General features: G+C 41.8%; 2 protein-coding genes across 3 annotated transcripts; both read right to left on the bottom strand.

Annotated features, from left to right (window-relative positions):
* Positions 1 to 64: 64 nt before the first annotated feature.
* LOC308121467 (uncharacterized protein) lies at positions 65 to 4550 on the bottom strand. Its single transcript, XM_080482712.1, has 2 exons — positions 4338 to 4550; positions 65 to 2672 (listed from the first exon to the last, which is right to left on the bottom strand). The coding sequence occupies exon 2, from the start codon at positions 2665 to 2667 to the stop codon at positions 1369 to 1371; it is 1299 nt and encodes a 432-aa protein (XP_080338838.1). The 5' UTR covers positions 2668 to 2672; positions 4338 to 4550; the 3' UTR covers positions 65 to 1368.
* Positions 4551 to 8304: 3754 nt separating this feature from the next.
* plp1b (proteolipid protein 1b) lies at positions 8305 to 13710 on the bottom strand. 2 transcript variants are annotated; one of them, XM_080484006.1, is made up of 7 exons: positions 13541 to 13710; positions 11402 to 11588; positions 11124 to 11280; positions 10706 to 10883; positions 10363 to 10436; positions 10053 to 10118; positions 8305 to 9181 (listed from the first exon to the last, which is right to left on the bottom strand). In XM_080484006.1, exons 1-7 carry the CDS (start codon positions 13662 to 13664, stop codon positions 9110 to 9112), a joined length of 858 nt encoding a protein of 285 aa, XP_080340132.1. In that variant the 5' UTR covers positions 13665 to 13710; the 3' UTR covers positions 8305 to 9109. The 2 variants fall into 2 exon arrangements, with proteins under 2 accessions (XP_080340132.1, XP_080340131.1); XM_080484005.1 differs by lacking the exon at positions 13541 to 13710 and adding an exon at positions 11965 to 12222 and having other exon boundaries at positions 8308 to 9181.
* Between the last annotated feature and the right edge of the window lie 3797 nt (positions 13711 to 17507).

The following is a 17507-nucleotide window of genomic DNA, read 5'->3' as shown; positions in this document are numbered from 1 at the left end:
GCCCTTAAAAACTAGAGCAAGGACTTGCTAATGAACATCATAAAATATGAATAGTCAAGACTTGTATACGTAAATATTTTACTAGTTTCAAAATTTCAGCGATCTTGATAATGTTAATCCTGTTCATGTGAGCCAACACAAATCCTGCAGTTCTGTAATTATCTGTAGAACAGTATTCAGTGTTTATTTAAATAAAAAAAAAAAACAACCACCACCACATACTGAGTTTGTATTAATGTTACAGACAGTGAAGATGTTCTGATCACTGTTTGTACGGTTATTTGTCAGTATTCTCGATCGCACGGGTACCGTAAGCCAACGCACCTCTTGCATTGACGTTACATCACTTGACTTTCACACGTACACGACAAACAGCAGTGCGAGTCAGAGCTCACACTGCGAATCATTCAACCTATGGACAAATTTGGGCTGTAAAACTCTGCTCATCCTGGATTTGTCTCCCTGAGATCACAGTGTACACCTACCCTTGTGTGAGAATGGAAAGCTTCCAAAGAGAGACACTCATTTCTTTGTAACTGTGATATGAACATGCACAATATTCATCAGTTTTATATGAAATCAGTTCACTTGCTTTGTTCCGAGTCTTTAACTTTTGGCTTGAACTGCTTGATGAGAGATAACTCATCAAATATTTCAAAGTAGACTGAACCAAAACAAATCTGACCATATCTTGGAAGTGAGCTCCTGCAATTGAGACAAAACAGCACAGATTTCTTCATCTCAGCCCAGATACATAGGACAAAGAAATTCATTTGTTACATTAACTAAAACACACGGGTACCAAGTGTTCATGCAGCCCAGTGTTTACCATTGTACGTCTCGCTGAAGGGGATTCACTAAAACTATTTGAACAGGCATCAGTCGGTGACGAACACGAACAAAAGACGGTGCTGAAGATGAATTAGTTGATAAATAGATCGCAAACACTTTGTGTGTGATCGGTTGAGCAGAAGCAACAAGTGTTTCTGGAGTGGAGTCAAAACAGTTTAATCTGCACTGTTGTGCAAGAAACAAACCGAGGACACCAAAGACAGAATGAAACATCTGTCTTTCAGCTTGATCTTGTACTGAAAACCGCCATTGTGGAGCATTTTAATCATCATTAATGGACTAAATCTGAGCACAGTGTTGACAATTAATTAAGAAAAGCAAATGTTTTCGTCTGGAGCGCTGACAAACTGAGCTCTCTGCGGGGAAGCTGAGGGAGGCGGCGCACCGTACTCAAACAGTGTAAACCTATTTCCTAGATCAGATGACAGAGTTGGCTTGAGTTCATTTGGGTCCTGCATGAATTATGAAGTCAATCAGTGTTTCCTCAAACGTGCCGACACCTGGGCAAGTAATGCGTCAGGAGGAGGGGCCGGCAGCTGTGAGGTCCCCCGCTGTGTGCCCCCCCTGCGCTGGTGTTGACATGGAGGGTCCGGCCGCAGTGCCGATGCTGTGCAGTGGCATTAAATGAGTCTCGTTGATGGTGAAGTGGTTCAGCGGGTAGATGCCACATTTCCTGAAGCCGTCTTTCACAATCCTGACACCTTCGTCCTCCTGCGCTACCTGATACGTGTCTTTAAATACACCTGAGAACTCCTTCTTGCTGACCGCAAAGTGTGCGTCAGAGGCGCAGCCCTCCCCTATGAGTGAAGCAAAACGCTGCTTCAGGACGACAAAAAGGCCGATGTCCAGCGGCTGCAGGATGTGGGAACACTGCGGAGGGAGGCACAGGAGGACGACGTCTTCCTTCCGAGCCGATTCTACTACCTCCAAGTTCACGGGCGATTTGTGCCCGTCGAAAATCAGCAGCAGCGGGCGCTCCTTTGGTGCGTGTATGAGAAAATGCTTGAGGAACCATTTCTTAAATAGGTCCGAGTTGATCCAGCCCGAGTCTGACCACCCGTAGAGGGCATTGGGAGGCCCTTGTGTCTTGTAACAGACCCCCCCTGGGTAGGCGTTGGAGTAGATAATAAATGGGGGAATGTCTTCTCCAGCTGCGCTAAAGCAAGCAAGGACGGAGATGTGGTCTCTGGAGCCCGGTGCTGGCTTGTAGCCCAGACTGGCAGATTTTGGGAGACTCACCCTCTTCCTGCCCAGCTGAAAGCCCAACTCATTGCAGTTGAAGATTTGCTGAGGCTTGTCTCTGAGCCCGTGCCCGTCCAAGACGGTGCTCAGCAGGTGAAAAAACTGATCCACCGCTTCCTTCCTTACACATACTGTCCTCCCACGAACAACATTGTCTGCCGGCTGAATGGTAATATTCTTTTCTTGCCGTTTCCTGAAATTGAGCCACCAGGTCTGGCCCAGTTTGGAAAATGCCACCCTGCGGTGCTGCCGCTTATAAATCGATGAAGCAAAAGACACCAGCTGCTGCTTAGTGAGCGGAAAACCATGCTTGGACATGTATAGGGAGAACTCAACCAGCAGCTCCTCGTCGGCGGATGGTATAAGTTGCGCTGGCCCGCTGCGACTCCCCGGTGTCACCCGCCCGCTGACTCGGTCTCCCAGAGAAGACTTTGGGACTCCGAACTCTTTCGCAGCCTGTCTCACTGTGCATCTTCCAGACTTCACCTCTATTAGTGCACGCTCCATGGCCTCATCGCTCCATTTTTTCTTCTTCTTCCTCCCAAATTTGTCAAGATGACTTCTTGATGGCATGTTTCCTGTGATCGCATAAGAAATGCAGGCATGAATGATGCATCGAAACATCATGGGTAAACGTTTAAGCATCACACGGAAACGCAAAACCAGATATAGCAGATAACACACGCACACTCCGCGATAACAAATAAAGTAATGTGCACACTTTTATCTTAGCACGGATGACCCACAATAAGTGCTAAGCGCTCTGCCCCGTGTGCTCTCTGAACCAATGTCCCGGCATTCATTATCACTGCACAGACTGATATGAAAGGCTGAGGCTGGCCTCTCATTTGATTTTCAAAGGGGGAATTTAAATTAAATTTAAATGAGCCTTACCTCCATCCTGTCCACATACGGCAACAATGAGTCACTGTGCAGATGTGAAACACCTGCACCGCTGAATGTATTAAACAAGCTTTACGTTTTAAAAAAAAAGTCTATTGTAAGAAAATAGCCAATTTTGCCGTATTCATTCAGCCGTAACTGACAGGATATAATGAACTAAAAACAGTGTTCAGACTTGACAGGTTTAACTCATTCACTCTTTTTGTGGACGTGAATAAAATATAGATTTTTTCTGTTTTTTGAAGCAAGTTGCTTGTTATCTGTGAACGAATCTGTCAAACTTAAAATTCACTGATGTGCAACAGGTTTGGTCAGCAGTATGTTGGAGAGTCATTGTCCTGCGTGTTTTAGATGTTTTCCAGCTTCAATGCACCTCAATCTAATGAACATGTCCTCAGCAACCTTTCAAAATAGCCTGAAAACAGCCCACCCATTGCAATTAGATATGTCGAAGCAGTGACAGATAGTAGTAAGAACTCTCACAGCAGGAATAACTCAGATTGGATTTGGGACTTTAAAGGTTGTCTGAGTTTTCTCCAGCAACATTTGTTTACGCAGACAATCTAAAGACATGTTTTGACAATCGGAGGTGTATTGTTCTATATCTGCGATTGCTCTGTGATGATCTGGGCACCTGAGACACTCACAATTATGGGTAAATTAATCACTAATTAACCATATGTATGTTTTTATTTGGACTGTGGGAAGGAACATAAGAACACCACATGGAAAAGCCTGGCCCAGATCCAACCCTATAACATCCTTGCTATGAGGAGAGTGCTGACCACACAATAACATGCAATTATTTGTATTTTTCTGAAACTCAATATTGAAAAGACAAGTTATGAATCTAAACACACTCACGAGCTAACAACTAGATATTGAATATTAGGGGGGAAAAAAACAAATAAGTGGTCGAGAAATGAATTTGCACACATCTAAAATATACATTTTATAGTTGTTCACGAGATTGCCCCTTTAAAGTAAAGCTCAGCTGGTGTTTGGACTAGTTCTGGGAGTGTTTAGACAAGTTTGTGGACGTATGGGTATATAGTTTAAGGACAGGGACAGAGTTCAGATTATTCTTTATCTGGTAGACACATTTAAACATGTTTACACCTGCAAGAGCTCTAAAGTCTTGCAGCTTTCCATTGGTGAACTTGTAAGCTTCATGTGTTATTTGTGGTTTTAGGAATGAGATATAGTTACTGTTGCGTCAAAATCCTGATCAGGCTTTAAATTACTCCTGAAAATACCCGCGATACATTATTTGGACAACGTTTGATTGAGAATTTGATTAGTAAAATCTATCAAAACTGATGTAACAGTGACAGACTTACAGGAATCTGAGGATCCTCGCTCGTTATGAACGTTTCTGTTCATGAACCAGAGCCTATGCTGCCGCCTGGAGGAACAATAACACGGCGAGAACAAACTCACAGTGTTTATCATATAATATCCATCAAGGCTCGATCAGAGTTTAAAGTTAAACACACTTTTAAGATTGACTGCAGCTAGCAGGAAAGCGAAGCTTCACCCAGACCGGAACCGGAAACACTTCAGTAGCCCGGCGGTACTTTCATAATAAGAGGATTCAAGCGCTGATTAACAATACATAAATCATACTTTTATTTTTTTAAGGGGTGTATATCCATGTATTAATGATCGAGCACGTCGTCAAATATAACGGGGGTTGCATAATGAGGGAGTAGTGAGAGCTCCTTCCTCATAACGAGCTTGTGTTATTTTCACCCACTGCAACAACAACAACAACAATAAAAAAACAAAACAACAAAAATCAAATTTCATGTCAGTTGCTGCCATGTATATGCCATATTTCCAGTGTGTTCTGACCTCATTGCACTGGTTTTTACTGATATTCTCAGTGTTAACAAACATGATGTTGGCATTTAAATTCTTTATTTGTCGGCTTTACTCCGTCAGTTGCTGAACTCACAGACTCATGAAGCTCATCCTGTAATGCAAGTCAGGCTTTTTGTGCACTATTCTCTGTGTATGATGTGAATAAATATCTGGCTTATTATATAAATGAATGAACAGGAATATATAGTCTCTGAATCTGGCCGGAGGATGCTGTTATGATATGCATGTACATCATTTCCTGCAAAATAAATCTGGTAACCAACCTGATATGGAATGATAAGCTTCAATTTCATTTTGGAGATCAAGCATGTTAAAGATGATGAAAATGTTCATTTCTACTTACGACGCAATTAGCAGCCCATAATACATGGTCTTAAAAGCCAAGGTTACTATCTAAGTGTGTTTTTTTTTATTATTATTTCCTATCCTGTAGATCAATTTATTCTTCTGTGAGTCCCCCTCTTCAAAAGACAGAGGTCACTCCATCTGAAGGGTATGTACAGTATGTGCAGAATTCTAATTCCAAATAAACTGCCAAGCTGGAGACGCTTCTCACTACTTTTATGCAAATCCTCATGTCTGGAGCTTTACATTATTAATCTCAGGGAGGATCATTAATACCACATATTGCTTATTAGGATGTAGATGTTTATAGAAAAAAAACCAACTGCGTACAGATAAAAATATTGTCATTTTTGTCTGTGCTTCTTTGTTTCAGTGATTCAACCAATCATTCAAATGGTAAAGCTATTCCTGCTCACAAAGAGCGTGAGCCTGAGGGGCCGACAGTGGAGGCTGTAGCTGATATAAAGTTAGTACAGGAGAACATCTCTTTACCGAGTATTACTTCAGGTCTAAAATTTAATCATGCTGAGTGTGTGCAGTTTTTGTTAAGCTATCTTTTTCTGTATAGTTTGGAATAAGTAACACTCTGTTATAGGCCACAAGAAACCACAGAGGAGCCTGTTCCCAATGGTGATGCACATCCAGAAACCAGGGGAGAAAATGGTGAAGCAGCAGGAGACAAGTCAAATATGGAGCACAGTGACGGGGGTGCTGAAGCCCCTGCAGATGTTCATGTGGAAGATGGTATCCAACCAGCTTCTTCAGTAGAGGAGAATATGGAGGCAGTGCCTCCTGTGAAGCCTTCTGAGAAATCACTTGCCAAAACAACTTCAGAAATTCTCGAAGAACCTGCTGATACAGCAGCTTATCGATCAAACACAGGTCACAGTGAGGTCGGCGTCACAGCAGCTGCAAATGTGGACGACCCCTCGGGAGAAATCTCAGCGGTGGATGGCACAGTGGAGAGTAATGGAACCACTGAAATCAATGCTGCAGCAGAAACATCTGAACAACCTGAAGGGGAGAGTTTTGAGAAAACTCCTGTAGAACAGGCCACAGAAGAAATTGTTGCTGCTTCACCTGAGGTTACAGTGGATATGAAAAGTACAGCATCAGCAGAACAAACTTCTGTGGTAACCAGTGTGGCATCATTCCCTGATATCGTGGAATCTGTATCTGAATCACCTTGTCAACCTGCAAGTGAAATAATTGCAGTGGATAGTAGTCGTCCAGCAGAGGCAGAAGGTACAGAAGAAATTGTTGCTGCAGCTGAAGTTGTGTTGGAGTCATTACCTGCTGTAAGTGAAACAACACGAGCAGAAGAGGCTGTGCAAACAGTCCCTGATATACTATCTGAACCATCTGCTCCACCTGATGCTGAAACTGCTGCAGAGGATAACAGTGACAAACACCATGCAGAATCAGTGACAGAGCTTGTTGAAGCTGCTGCAGAGGTCGCGTTAGAGTCATCACCGGCTGCCACTGCTGTCATCAATTCAACCCAAGAGGAAGACGGTGCTCCACACAATGATGTGCAAACAGAACCTAATATAGTTTCTGAGCCAGCTGCCCCATCTGCTGCGGAAACTACTGCAGAGAATATCAGTGGAGAACATCCTGCAGGAGCAGGTACAGAAGTAACTATTGAAGCTGCAGCTGAGGTTGTGGTCGAGTCGTCACCCGTGATCTCTGCTGTAAACGAAACAACACAAGAGGAAGAGGCTCCGACTGAAGAAGTGGTTGAGTGTGAAATCCAGTCTACTGTTGAACAAAGTATTGATCCAACACCTGAGAGTGCAGCAGTGGCAGAGTCAGACATCAAAAATGTCCTTGAACCAGCAGAAGCCTCAGATGCTGAAGCTGTTCAAGAGACAGTATTTGACCAAACCATTAAACTGACGGATGCATTGGATGTGGAGATTCCTGAAACCAAAAGGGCTCCTGAACCAGTGGAAGATCCAAAACCGGCCCTGTCCCAGGAGTCACAGCCGAGTCAGCAGTGTAATGGGACCAACACGTGAGTAAGCTTCTGCAGGAAAGAATTATTCATTGTTCTTAATACAAGAGTCACATGTTTTCACTTGAACAATGAAAAATAAATATTGGTTTGTAGATCTGAAGATGTTCAAAAACCTGCAGAAGAGCTAATCTCAACAGCCACACAGAATAAGTACAGGTCAGTTTCGTCGTTTCACATTATTAAAAGGAAGACTCCAACATTGTTCGACGTCAACATAAGATGCAGCAAGATTCACTTTTTATATAAACTCTCTCCTAGATATGCTAAAGGTATTTGTTCATTCTGCGACCAAAAGATTGATGGAACTGTGAAGATTTCCCTCAGTGATCCTCTCGTGGAATGCCACCCTGACTGTCTGAAGGTTTGTTACGTCTTCTTCTTCAGGAAATGCACCGCATGCCTTTGGCTCTGCATATTTATTGAGAGGTGAATGTGTTTTTGCAGTGTGGTATTTGTGCTCTGGCCCTTGGAGATCTGCTAAAACCCATGTTCCTGCGTGGCCAAGTGATCCAGTGTGGCAGCTGTGTTGAAGGAGCTCTCAAGATCTGAAGCCTAACTGGGACAACCATGCTGTCAAAGGACACCTAAAGCATCCAGTGATTAATGTGCTGTCTTAATCAAGAGGCTTGGTGCTGTTGCTGTAACTGTATTCCTTTTTTTTTTTTTTTACAATTTCTACCCCTGAGATGCCGCACATAGGGTATTATTGTTATTATTATTATTATTATTATTATTATTATTATTATTATTACTAATACCTTTCTATTTTATATTTACCTCTATTTTTATTCCATTTCATTCTTTGTTATTCATGTTTTGGTGTCAAAGGGGGCCTCGAGCACAGACTTTGTACCAGGACACGTAAAACGTGTACTGGAATGACAATAAAAAAAATCCCTGAATCACTATGAAGAACGGCGCATTGAAAAAACTTTGCGGCACATAATTAGTCACATTAAGCGCTTGAGATACATAAATGCAATTCATCGTAATCAGCATAACTGATTTCTTCGCAGCATCCTGTATATGTATGCCTAAAATAACCCCACAGTTGAATACCTCAGATGTAAGTGGTTTATTCAGCTTTAATTCCCAAAAAGCACACACAAGGCTAAGTAGCAGATCTGCACATCAAACATAAGTCACCTGGAAAGTGGGTCTCAAAGCACCCCGTGACATGAAACAGGTTAATCTATGCAGTGATCAAAACACAACACAAATATAGATTTACCTGCCCTACATAGAGACTTTTAATCAAATGAAAAAAAATAAAATCCTTGAGTGTCAGTGCAAAGTACATTTAATGCAATTGAAAGCTCAAAGTACAACGTTGGTACATTCAGCCTCTCTTGCTTTAGTTCACAAGATGTTGATACATAAGAAAGGAGCAAAAGAGCAGCAGCAAAAATCATATTCAGAGCCAATCACATCACATCAGGACACACTGAATGTTCTGCATGCAGTTATGGCTCGCAAAGCAAGCTGTCATTGTTCTTAATTATTCATGAAACATCATACATCACAATCAGCACCAATGAAGCCTCACAGAAAAAAAGATAAAATGAGAGATACAACCTGCAAAAAGGAAAACGAACAACAAAGCTAAGAGAATCATCTGAGAGGAGGATTTGAAGAGCAGATCAGAGCTCGTTTGCCGGGTGTAAATTATCTTCATCTCTCTGTCTGTTGTTCATGCAAAACAGTGAAGAGGAACATTTGTCTGTTATTCCACACGTCTAAATAGTAGCAGGTGATCCAGGTCTGGAAGTCGCTGTTTCCCAGAGGATGAATGTAAATCTAGTGCTGTATATGTAGACTGTCCATCTCATAGCAGGACGACAGCGGTTCACTGAGGCACTGCAATTAGCGGACGCCTTTCCTGCCCAGGAACCGCAGGACCGCATAGTTGTAGGTGGTGGCAACCATATACAGAAACTGCAAATGAAGACGGTAATATAGACAAGAGAGAATAGAGAAGACAAATTAATTTGCACATGTATTATACGCTGATACTGTGAATAAGTGGGCAGGCAGTGAATATCCATTCATACATGGAACAAAATGAGATACTTCATACAAGAACAACTTGTTTTTCTCTTATCATGTAAGAAATAGCAGTGCAGGAAAATTCATTGTCGACTCACAAATAAGGACAAAAACACAAATTCAGTAAAAAAGTATCTCATATTCAGTTAGTGCACTTGATTTATGCATCAGCTGGAAATAATGAAAAACACTGTGCTTCAGCAGGAGCACTCAATAATGTATAGGAAATATTGAGGGGGACTACAACCCTTTTTTCTTTTTAAACCACACAATGTTGAACTATGATTTTGATCATTCTAACAATATTTTACTAAGCATTGGTTTTTACATTTGGCATGCAGTGGTGTCTTTATACTGTCTGTAAAGTCTTTTATTTTCATTTTAACCATATTTTAGTTAGTGTCATGTAAGGAGTTAAAGCAAGCAAAATAAATATCATGATGTCAATTTTACTTCATTATGTGTAAACATTTAATTAATGTGAGCAGTGTTGGGCAAGAGTTATTACTTTGGTCAAAGATACTTTTAGTGCAAACACATATCAGGAAATTAAACACATCTGCATGAGTAAAAGAGAAATTGTTTCTACAAAGAGAAGCCTTGATCATCACTATGTCAATTTCAGTTACCTCTGGTGTACAAGCGAAGCCAATTAAAACACAGAATATACTTCTGGATTACTGACACTTTACATTTGAATTTACTTTTTTTCTTTTCTTTAATTGAGCTTGAATGTACAAAAAGGAAAGTAGCTCCTCACCAGTGCCAAGAGAGTGACTCCAGCACCAGCAAATGCAGCAATGTACAAGTCGTAGGTGACGTAAAACTGTAAAAAAAACACAAGAAATACAAGTTGTTCTTAGAGATTACAATCAATCTTTGATATGCTAGTGCCATTCTGTCACATAAAAATTCAAATTTCCCACATTTACATATCACACATTCTCATACACACACACACACACACACACACACACACACACACACCTCCGTGAATAATTCAGAGCATATTTTATGATGATTGTTAACACTGAACTGTGTAAAAGGGAATATTTGATTAATCTACTCACTTCGCTGGTTTTGCAAATAGAAGCCAAGGTCATTCCACAGGACTTGCCTGGCATTGCATTCCAAGGAAGTAGACCTTAAATGAAGACATGACGTAAGTCAGATCTCTTACCGTTGCTGAATCATGATCCATTATGAAACATTTACATTCTTCCTTGCACGCAGCATATCACCGAAACAGCAATGAAGAAATGAAGATGAAGATGTAATTATCTTCATTATTACATAACCAATTCAACCATTGGCCTCACAGCCACTCCCCAGTGATTAATTCATCACTTTCAAGGGCACATTAACATTCTCATCGGGAAGGACACGTGGTCAGTGATTATAAGAACAACACACCATACTGTCTGGCGTCCATGCAAATCCAGCCGTGCTGATTAATGCTGGGGGTCGTTTCAGCCAGGATGTTGATGGTGTGGCAGGTCTGCTCCATGTTGAACAGGAAGAAGACCGGGATAGCGCTGAAGGCAAACACTATCAGCCAGATGAAGGCCAAGATGTACGTCACTATGATAAACTGTTGAAGCAAAAACAGTGGCTTGAGAAATCATGCAGGTTTAGCATAGGCACTCAGGAGTCGTTAGGTCAGCTTTTATTACATGATTTTGGTCAAACGCTACTCTAACAAAGAGCAGTTCATGAAGCTATTGGGAGCTGAAACAAACCAGCATTCAGCATCGAAACAATAGCACCTGATGTCCCCTCCTTTTCCTCCCCTCCCACCCTTCCTCTCTCATCCTCCTCCCTCTCTTCTCACCGTCAGGCTCAGGCAGCGGCCACACTGAGTACTCCTGAATTCACCGAACGTCTGCTTGACAGCACTTGTGGTGTAGAAACCTTCGGCCAGCAGAAGGATCCCGTAGAGGAAGAAAAATGATGCCAGGCCATAGATCACGTACTGGAAGTATTTGATACTGGTCATAGAGAAAAGTCAGTCAAACAGTGATAAAAAGCAATTACTGACAGATGTCTTAAGCAAACACTCACACATGCATACAGCACACAGAAAAGAGAATTTAAAGGAGGATCACTCACAAAGAAGCCATGACCACATAGTCCTGAACATTGCGGGCGAAATAAGTCTCGACGAGGACTTCGGTCTGGGCCAACGCTTCGTGCCCACAGCCACAAAATAATGCCATGCCAGCATAGCACAGCAAGGTGGCCACCAGGGAGGGGTAGGGCACTGCCCCAAGGCACCGGATACAGCAATCATAACAACCTGAGGGGGCATAATAAATGAGCAAACAGGCGGCACACACCGCACATATAACCACACAGCACATCTATGCCACAGTTGGGGGCCCTTTCACCCTCTGGGCGAACTATGAAAAAGGCCTTGCAAATCCATGCGCATACACCAAAACCCCACAAACAGGCAAGAAAGCAACAGAAAAAAAAAGAAGAAAAAACAGTGAGCAGTGACAAACAAGAGTTCAAGCAGCGATTCCCAATAAAGCGTCCAAACAAAAGCAGCCACCACTGACTTCACAACAATCACATGCACTTCTTCCAGTGTAAGCTGCGTTGGTGAAGCGGGTAGCAAATATCCAAAGTGTTAATAAATGCATTGCCAGAATTGGGATAGAGGAAAGCACCTAAGGCTTTGCAAAGCCAAGGCTGCCTGACTGGAAACATTTGCTGCTTCTGAGCCTTTACTCCACAACAAGAAAGATCCCAGTGCCAAGAAGTAATGTACGGTGCTGCCTACAAGGTATTGCAACTGTAAAGTAAGCCTCTCTGCGCTGACTTCATCCGTATGTGAAAACCCTTCTGCTTGTTCCAACACCTCACAGCCCTTACTAAATCTGGTCCAACCCTCTCTCTCCGGCGGTCACAGGCGTCACCAGGCGACTGAGGGATGGTGGCGAAACGTTGGCTCCAGGGCCCGGAGGAAAGAGCCTCTCTTTGTGGCTGCAGATACAATATTCATTGTTTTAGCCCTGATCAGGGAGGAACAAAGGGCTGTGAGGTCAAGCAAACAAAGACCTTAGTGACACAATACACACACATAACGTAGTATGTGGTGGCGGAGGGTTCACCAGGACAGCGTCAACACCACTGGCAATGTCACTCCTCAGGCCATCCTCCATTCACAGCTGGCTGAGACTAGTACCATGGCACTGAGTGTCAACATTGATGGGGGCTGGGTTCAACTGTTCAAAGAGTGGGTGGAAGCATAATGGCGGATGGAGGAAATCTGAATATCTTCACAACAACAATAACATCCCTGCTGAGAAATTTGTTTTGCCTACATGTGTTGTGTAATTATCATGAGCTTGAACTCTCCATGTGAGCAACATCTTTTTTTATTTTTTGATAGTTGCACATACGATGGGGTTTTAGCTACAGGAAACAGAGGCTGTGAGTTTAACAAACTGCTAGAAAAGTATAAATAGTAACAGCAGGAAGACTGTTAATCCCAAAAATGATAGTGCCTGCAGACGCCCACACTTCAGCTGTGCCCCGCTGCTGCAGTGGTTATAGTGATGGAGAGATGCGTTATCTCTGCCTCGCTTTTGAATTCAGTGCAAAAAGCATTAATGCAGGAAATGTCAAATAATTAATCAACACTGCACCCATTTCTTTTGTTTTTTTAAATCTGTGCACAAGTTGTTGTGAAAAATAGCTACCCAAAATTATTTGTTGCACACCATTCCTGTGAATATTTGCTAATATTTAACCCGTGACACATGTGGGAGTATCTGACCTCTTTCACATGAGTGACCTGGCATAGCCCTGGCATGATGAGAACTGCTGCCCATCGCTCTCGGCCAATCCTATTCCAGTCCAGATTGTGGTTAAATGAGGTTAGAGGAGATGGTGAGGATGTGTTTTCTTCAGTAATAAAGCAAGTAATCCTGGTTGAGTCTGTGCAACTTTAGTCTTCTGAAATCCTTCTCGTATGTTACTCTGCATCTTTTATCAATAGCAATGGCAGACAGTGAATCAGTGACAAATTAATAGTCAAGCTGTTGATAAAAAAAAAAGTGTTTTTAATTATTTAAAGTCGTCAGAAGCATTGGCTTGCAACACATTTGAACAACAGCACACGGAGGCAACATGAGAGCAAAGCCAGATTAAAGGCGAAATTAGTAAGTTATTAAAAATCAAAATTTTTAAGGTCATAGTAATAACAACTGATAAGAGCTATTAATAATTCTTTGCACTCACCCATGTCCAGAAAGAAGTGTGAAGTTATTGGAGTTTTGCTGGGTGGCTTTGTGACTGTGATATGAGGATATGAGAAGTATTCCCCGCCACTCCTATATGAATCTGACTCGCGCTTTTGTCTCATCAACAATAGATAGACCACATCTCCCCGAGTCACATCTTAAAGTCACAAAGTCCCATTTCAGCTGCCAGTCATTATTTATAGAGCCCAGGGTTCAGGACTGGGGACAGAGAGTGGACCTCAGATCATTATACAAATAATTTTGATATTTTAGCTAAATGAAAAACCCTTCCTTTTTAAGATTTTACTTTCATTTACTTTAACAGCATAGCAGTTTTTGCATGCACACTTTATACAGATGATCTGATATGAAAAACTAACAACTATATGCATCTTGACAAGTCCCCACGAAAAGCATTACCCGAATCCTCTCACACCTTGACGATGAGATCCTGTAATTATGATCCATCTAAAAATAACTCACAATAGTGTTTTCTTAAATTTCCCCCGAGGATTGTTTAATTTATGTGCATATACGTTTGTGAAGTGAATTCTGTTGCTGTCAATAGCTTATCTGTTAATTGTCAGTATGAATGTGTTGCCTGTCTACACACACACACACACACACACACACCCACACACACACACACACACACACACACACACACACACACACACACACACACACACACACACACACACACACACACACACACACACACACACACACACACACACACACACACACACACACACACACAGACACGGACATGCACATGTCAGACAACAGCAGCACACAGTCAGTGGGGTGCAACGTCTCACAAGCAGTATGTTGAGGAACACACAGAGATAAGTGGTATGCACAGACAAGAAGGAGAAATAAATCGAAACACCAGCGACTGACATTGATGAAGTTGACTAACAAGGGTGATATTGACGGTCGGGTCCAGCTGCTGCCCTCCTTCCCTCCCTCCCTCATGTTTGACCCAGTTGATGTCAAAGCTGGGTTCACTACAAAGGAGCCAGTGTGGAGCTGGAGAAAACACCATGCTATCCCTCTTTCTGGGAGAAAGTCAGAATCCTCCTTTTTTTTTTTTTTTTTTTTTTTACTTTTGGCCATTTTAAAGCCGTCAAACAACAAAATGGTTGCAACTGATTATTATTGAGCTCTATGAAATGAAACACTAGTGTTGCTTAAGACACACAAAAGCACAATTTCACTTACTTAACAGCCCAAACATTTGATAGAGTGGTCTGTTGTAAAAACATATACGTATTCACTGAAATACAATTATGTTTTAACCTGAAATTATTGAGTTAATGTTTCTGTTCTGCAGCCTTTTATCTTTTAAAACCCAGAGCAATTACAGATGTAGTAATTAGTATGTAGAAAAGAGCAATGACACTGGCTTTGTTACACAGTGCAGAGGAATGACGCCTTTGAAATCACTCTGAAAACCATGCAAGAGAGAGAGAGAGCGAGAGAGAGAGAGAGAGAGAGAGAGAGAGAGAGAGAGAGAGAGAGAGAGAGAGGAGTGACAGGATTAATTAACCTGTGCACTGTTAAGCAGCGTGTAGAATGGTTGTCTGCTCTACCGGCGGGATGTAAATAAGCAATAATGTCGACAATCAACCAATGGGATTAGGTGGGAGGACAGCTTTTATAAGCGTGCTGGCTTAGGTGACATTGAAAAGGGAATTTATGAATAAACTGTATTGGACAAAAGCTGATGCTGATGGTGAGTATAGCTCAGATCATAAATTATTGGCAGTTAATAAGACTCCATAACTGTCAGCTGTTACTGCATGAACTGATTTTAAACAAATGCATAACTCTCCAAGCTTTCAACAAAGTTGCAGATGCTGTTAGTCTGCATGCATCAGTTTGTAGTTTGCATAATCAAATGGAAAATATTACCTATATCATAATGAGAACCTTGGGCGGCAATCTTCATATGTGTATTGCGGCATATATCAATGCAGTGTAAGTAATTGTGCATGCAGTATGTATATGTGATACAGCACCGTTTTCCATTATTTGCAGTCTGATGGAAACACTCGTCAATATTTACGCACTGAACACGATCGTATGCATATGTTTGTGCAGGGAAGGAGGACTCCCTGTAAAAATATTTGCACCACCTCTGTTATCGTAACGTGGGCCATGTTATCGTGCAACACAGCAAACAAACACCCATCAAGTGAACAAACAAGCTCTTGGAGGGTGAAAAATCACATTGGACAGACCGACGCAGATATAATATCAACGACCTCCTGTGGTAAAAGTCTTCAATTATTTGTTTCACTTCACCAAAAAGTATCGATGGGCTCGGATTTTTTTCAACTGTGTGTGATTTTCCCCCTGTTGGTTTTGCTTCCTTGTTTGATTGTCTTGTTCTTGATAATACTGGACAGCACTGGTTTAGAATTTTGAAAACCTGGGAAATCAGTAAGCAGCAACGGCATTTTAGTGTTTAGATGAACCCAGAAACGGTGAAGAGCTCACGGCAGGATGCATATCAAGAAAAGAGGAAGGTGGCAAGAATTATTTCTTGTGTAGGAAGTTAATGTGACAGGCAAGAACAAATGCTGAGGGAGGCATGTGAAGTAGTGATCAGCTCTCTTAAGTCAGGGAACGTTTGGATCCAGAGAGGGCATTTCTGTATGGTCTGTGCATATTCTCTCCAGGTACTCCAGCTTCCTCCCACAGTCCACACACATGCATGTGATTAATGACTTGAAATTGCTTGTGGGTGTGAGTGTGTGTTGTTGTCTTCTCTTGTGCATTCCCTTTGATGGACCAGTGAACCCTGTTAGCAGTAATTAACTGGATAAAACTGCATAAAAGATGGATGGAAAGACAATGAAGAAAATCTAAGGCATCATTTAAATTGCTGTACATTCATTATACAATATGTGTGGCAAATAAAGCATTCTTTTTTTTCAAACTGGCTTCATTACTCCAGACAGCAGAGTAATGGTTGATAAAACATACTGTGGTTCTGGAAGTGATTGTTGGAGCATGAGCTTCGATTCCCATTAAAGGTAAGGGTTTTCTATTTTGTTCTGTTCTCCCAGATGCATGTTAAACAAATTGGATAAAAACAAAAAGAATTTGGTCCCCAAATACACCTGCTTTATTCATTCTCTCACTGTTAATAGCATTATCGCAACACTCTGATCTATTTCTCCGCACATCAAGTGTTGTGGACACAGACAGATCAGCAGCCTTACTCAGGTGAATTGGATGTGAACGTAGTACCTGAATGTCGGGAGACTTGGTTTTCAGGAGATCATCGCTTCATATCCAGCAGTATCCCTCAGTCTTTGGTTTACTAGCAGATTGTTATGGTGTGGATGTTGAAACAGCGAACGTACATTTCAGGGAGTGAAAATAAAAGCAGTGATTGAAATCCTCATTCTCACTGTGGTACTGAAGGAGCTTTATGCAGGAGTAGATTTAAACCTCATGAAAGTGGTGGCCTTTCAGTCTCTTCAAATCACCCTGAAGCTCTGTTACACAAATAAGAATAAGGTAAATACGTCCCAGTATGCACATTAAAGGTAGCTCTATAGTGTCGTCTTTAAGAGGACTGTCTCTGCTGCGGGAGGGGAATCTTGGAGGCAGGTGATCAATACCCATTTGCGGCGTGGTGTTTGTTGTTTCACCACAGTCCCCGACAGGTACTATACATGGAAAACAACTAAACACATCTCCAAGCAAATGTAAGTAGATCCCAGTATAAATCAGGCCTCAGCGTGATGGTGGTGTAGGTATCAGGACTCCTGCTTCATGTTGAGATCACTTTTGTTCCGAGCCTTTCTTTGTGTGTGAAATCAGTCTTATCAATTAAAAGATTAAATATGTCAGTTTGTAGGATAAACTGACATGCAATGATTGGTTTGGTAATACATAACTATACATTTTAGATGCAATCTTTTCATGGTGTGACTAATTGAAACACA

Source organism: Lipophrys pholis (assembly GCF_963383615.2).
Source record: "Lipophrys pholis genome assembly, chromosome: 16".
Taxonomy (NCBI): domain Eukaryota; kingdom Metazoa; phylum Chordata; class Actinopteri; order Blenniiformes; family Blenniidae; genus Lipophrys; species Lipophrys pholis.
Note: the sequence above shows the minus strand (reverse complement) of the source record. Positions and strands in the feature narration are given on the sequence as shown.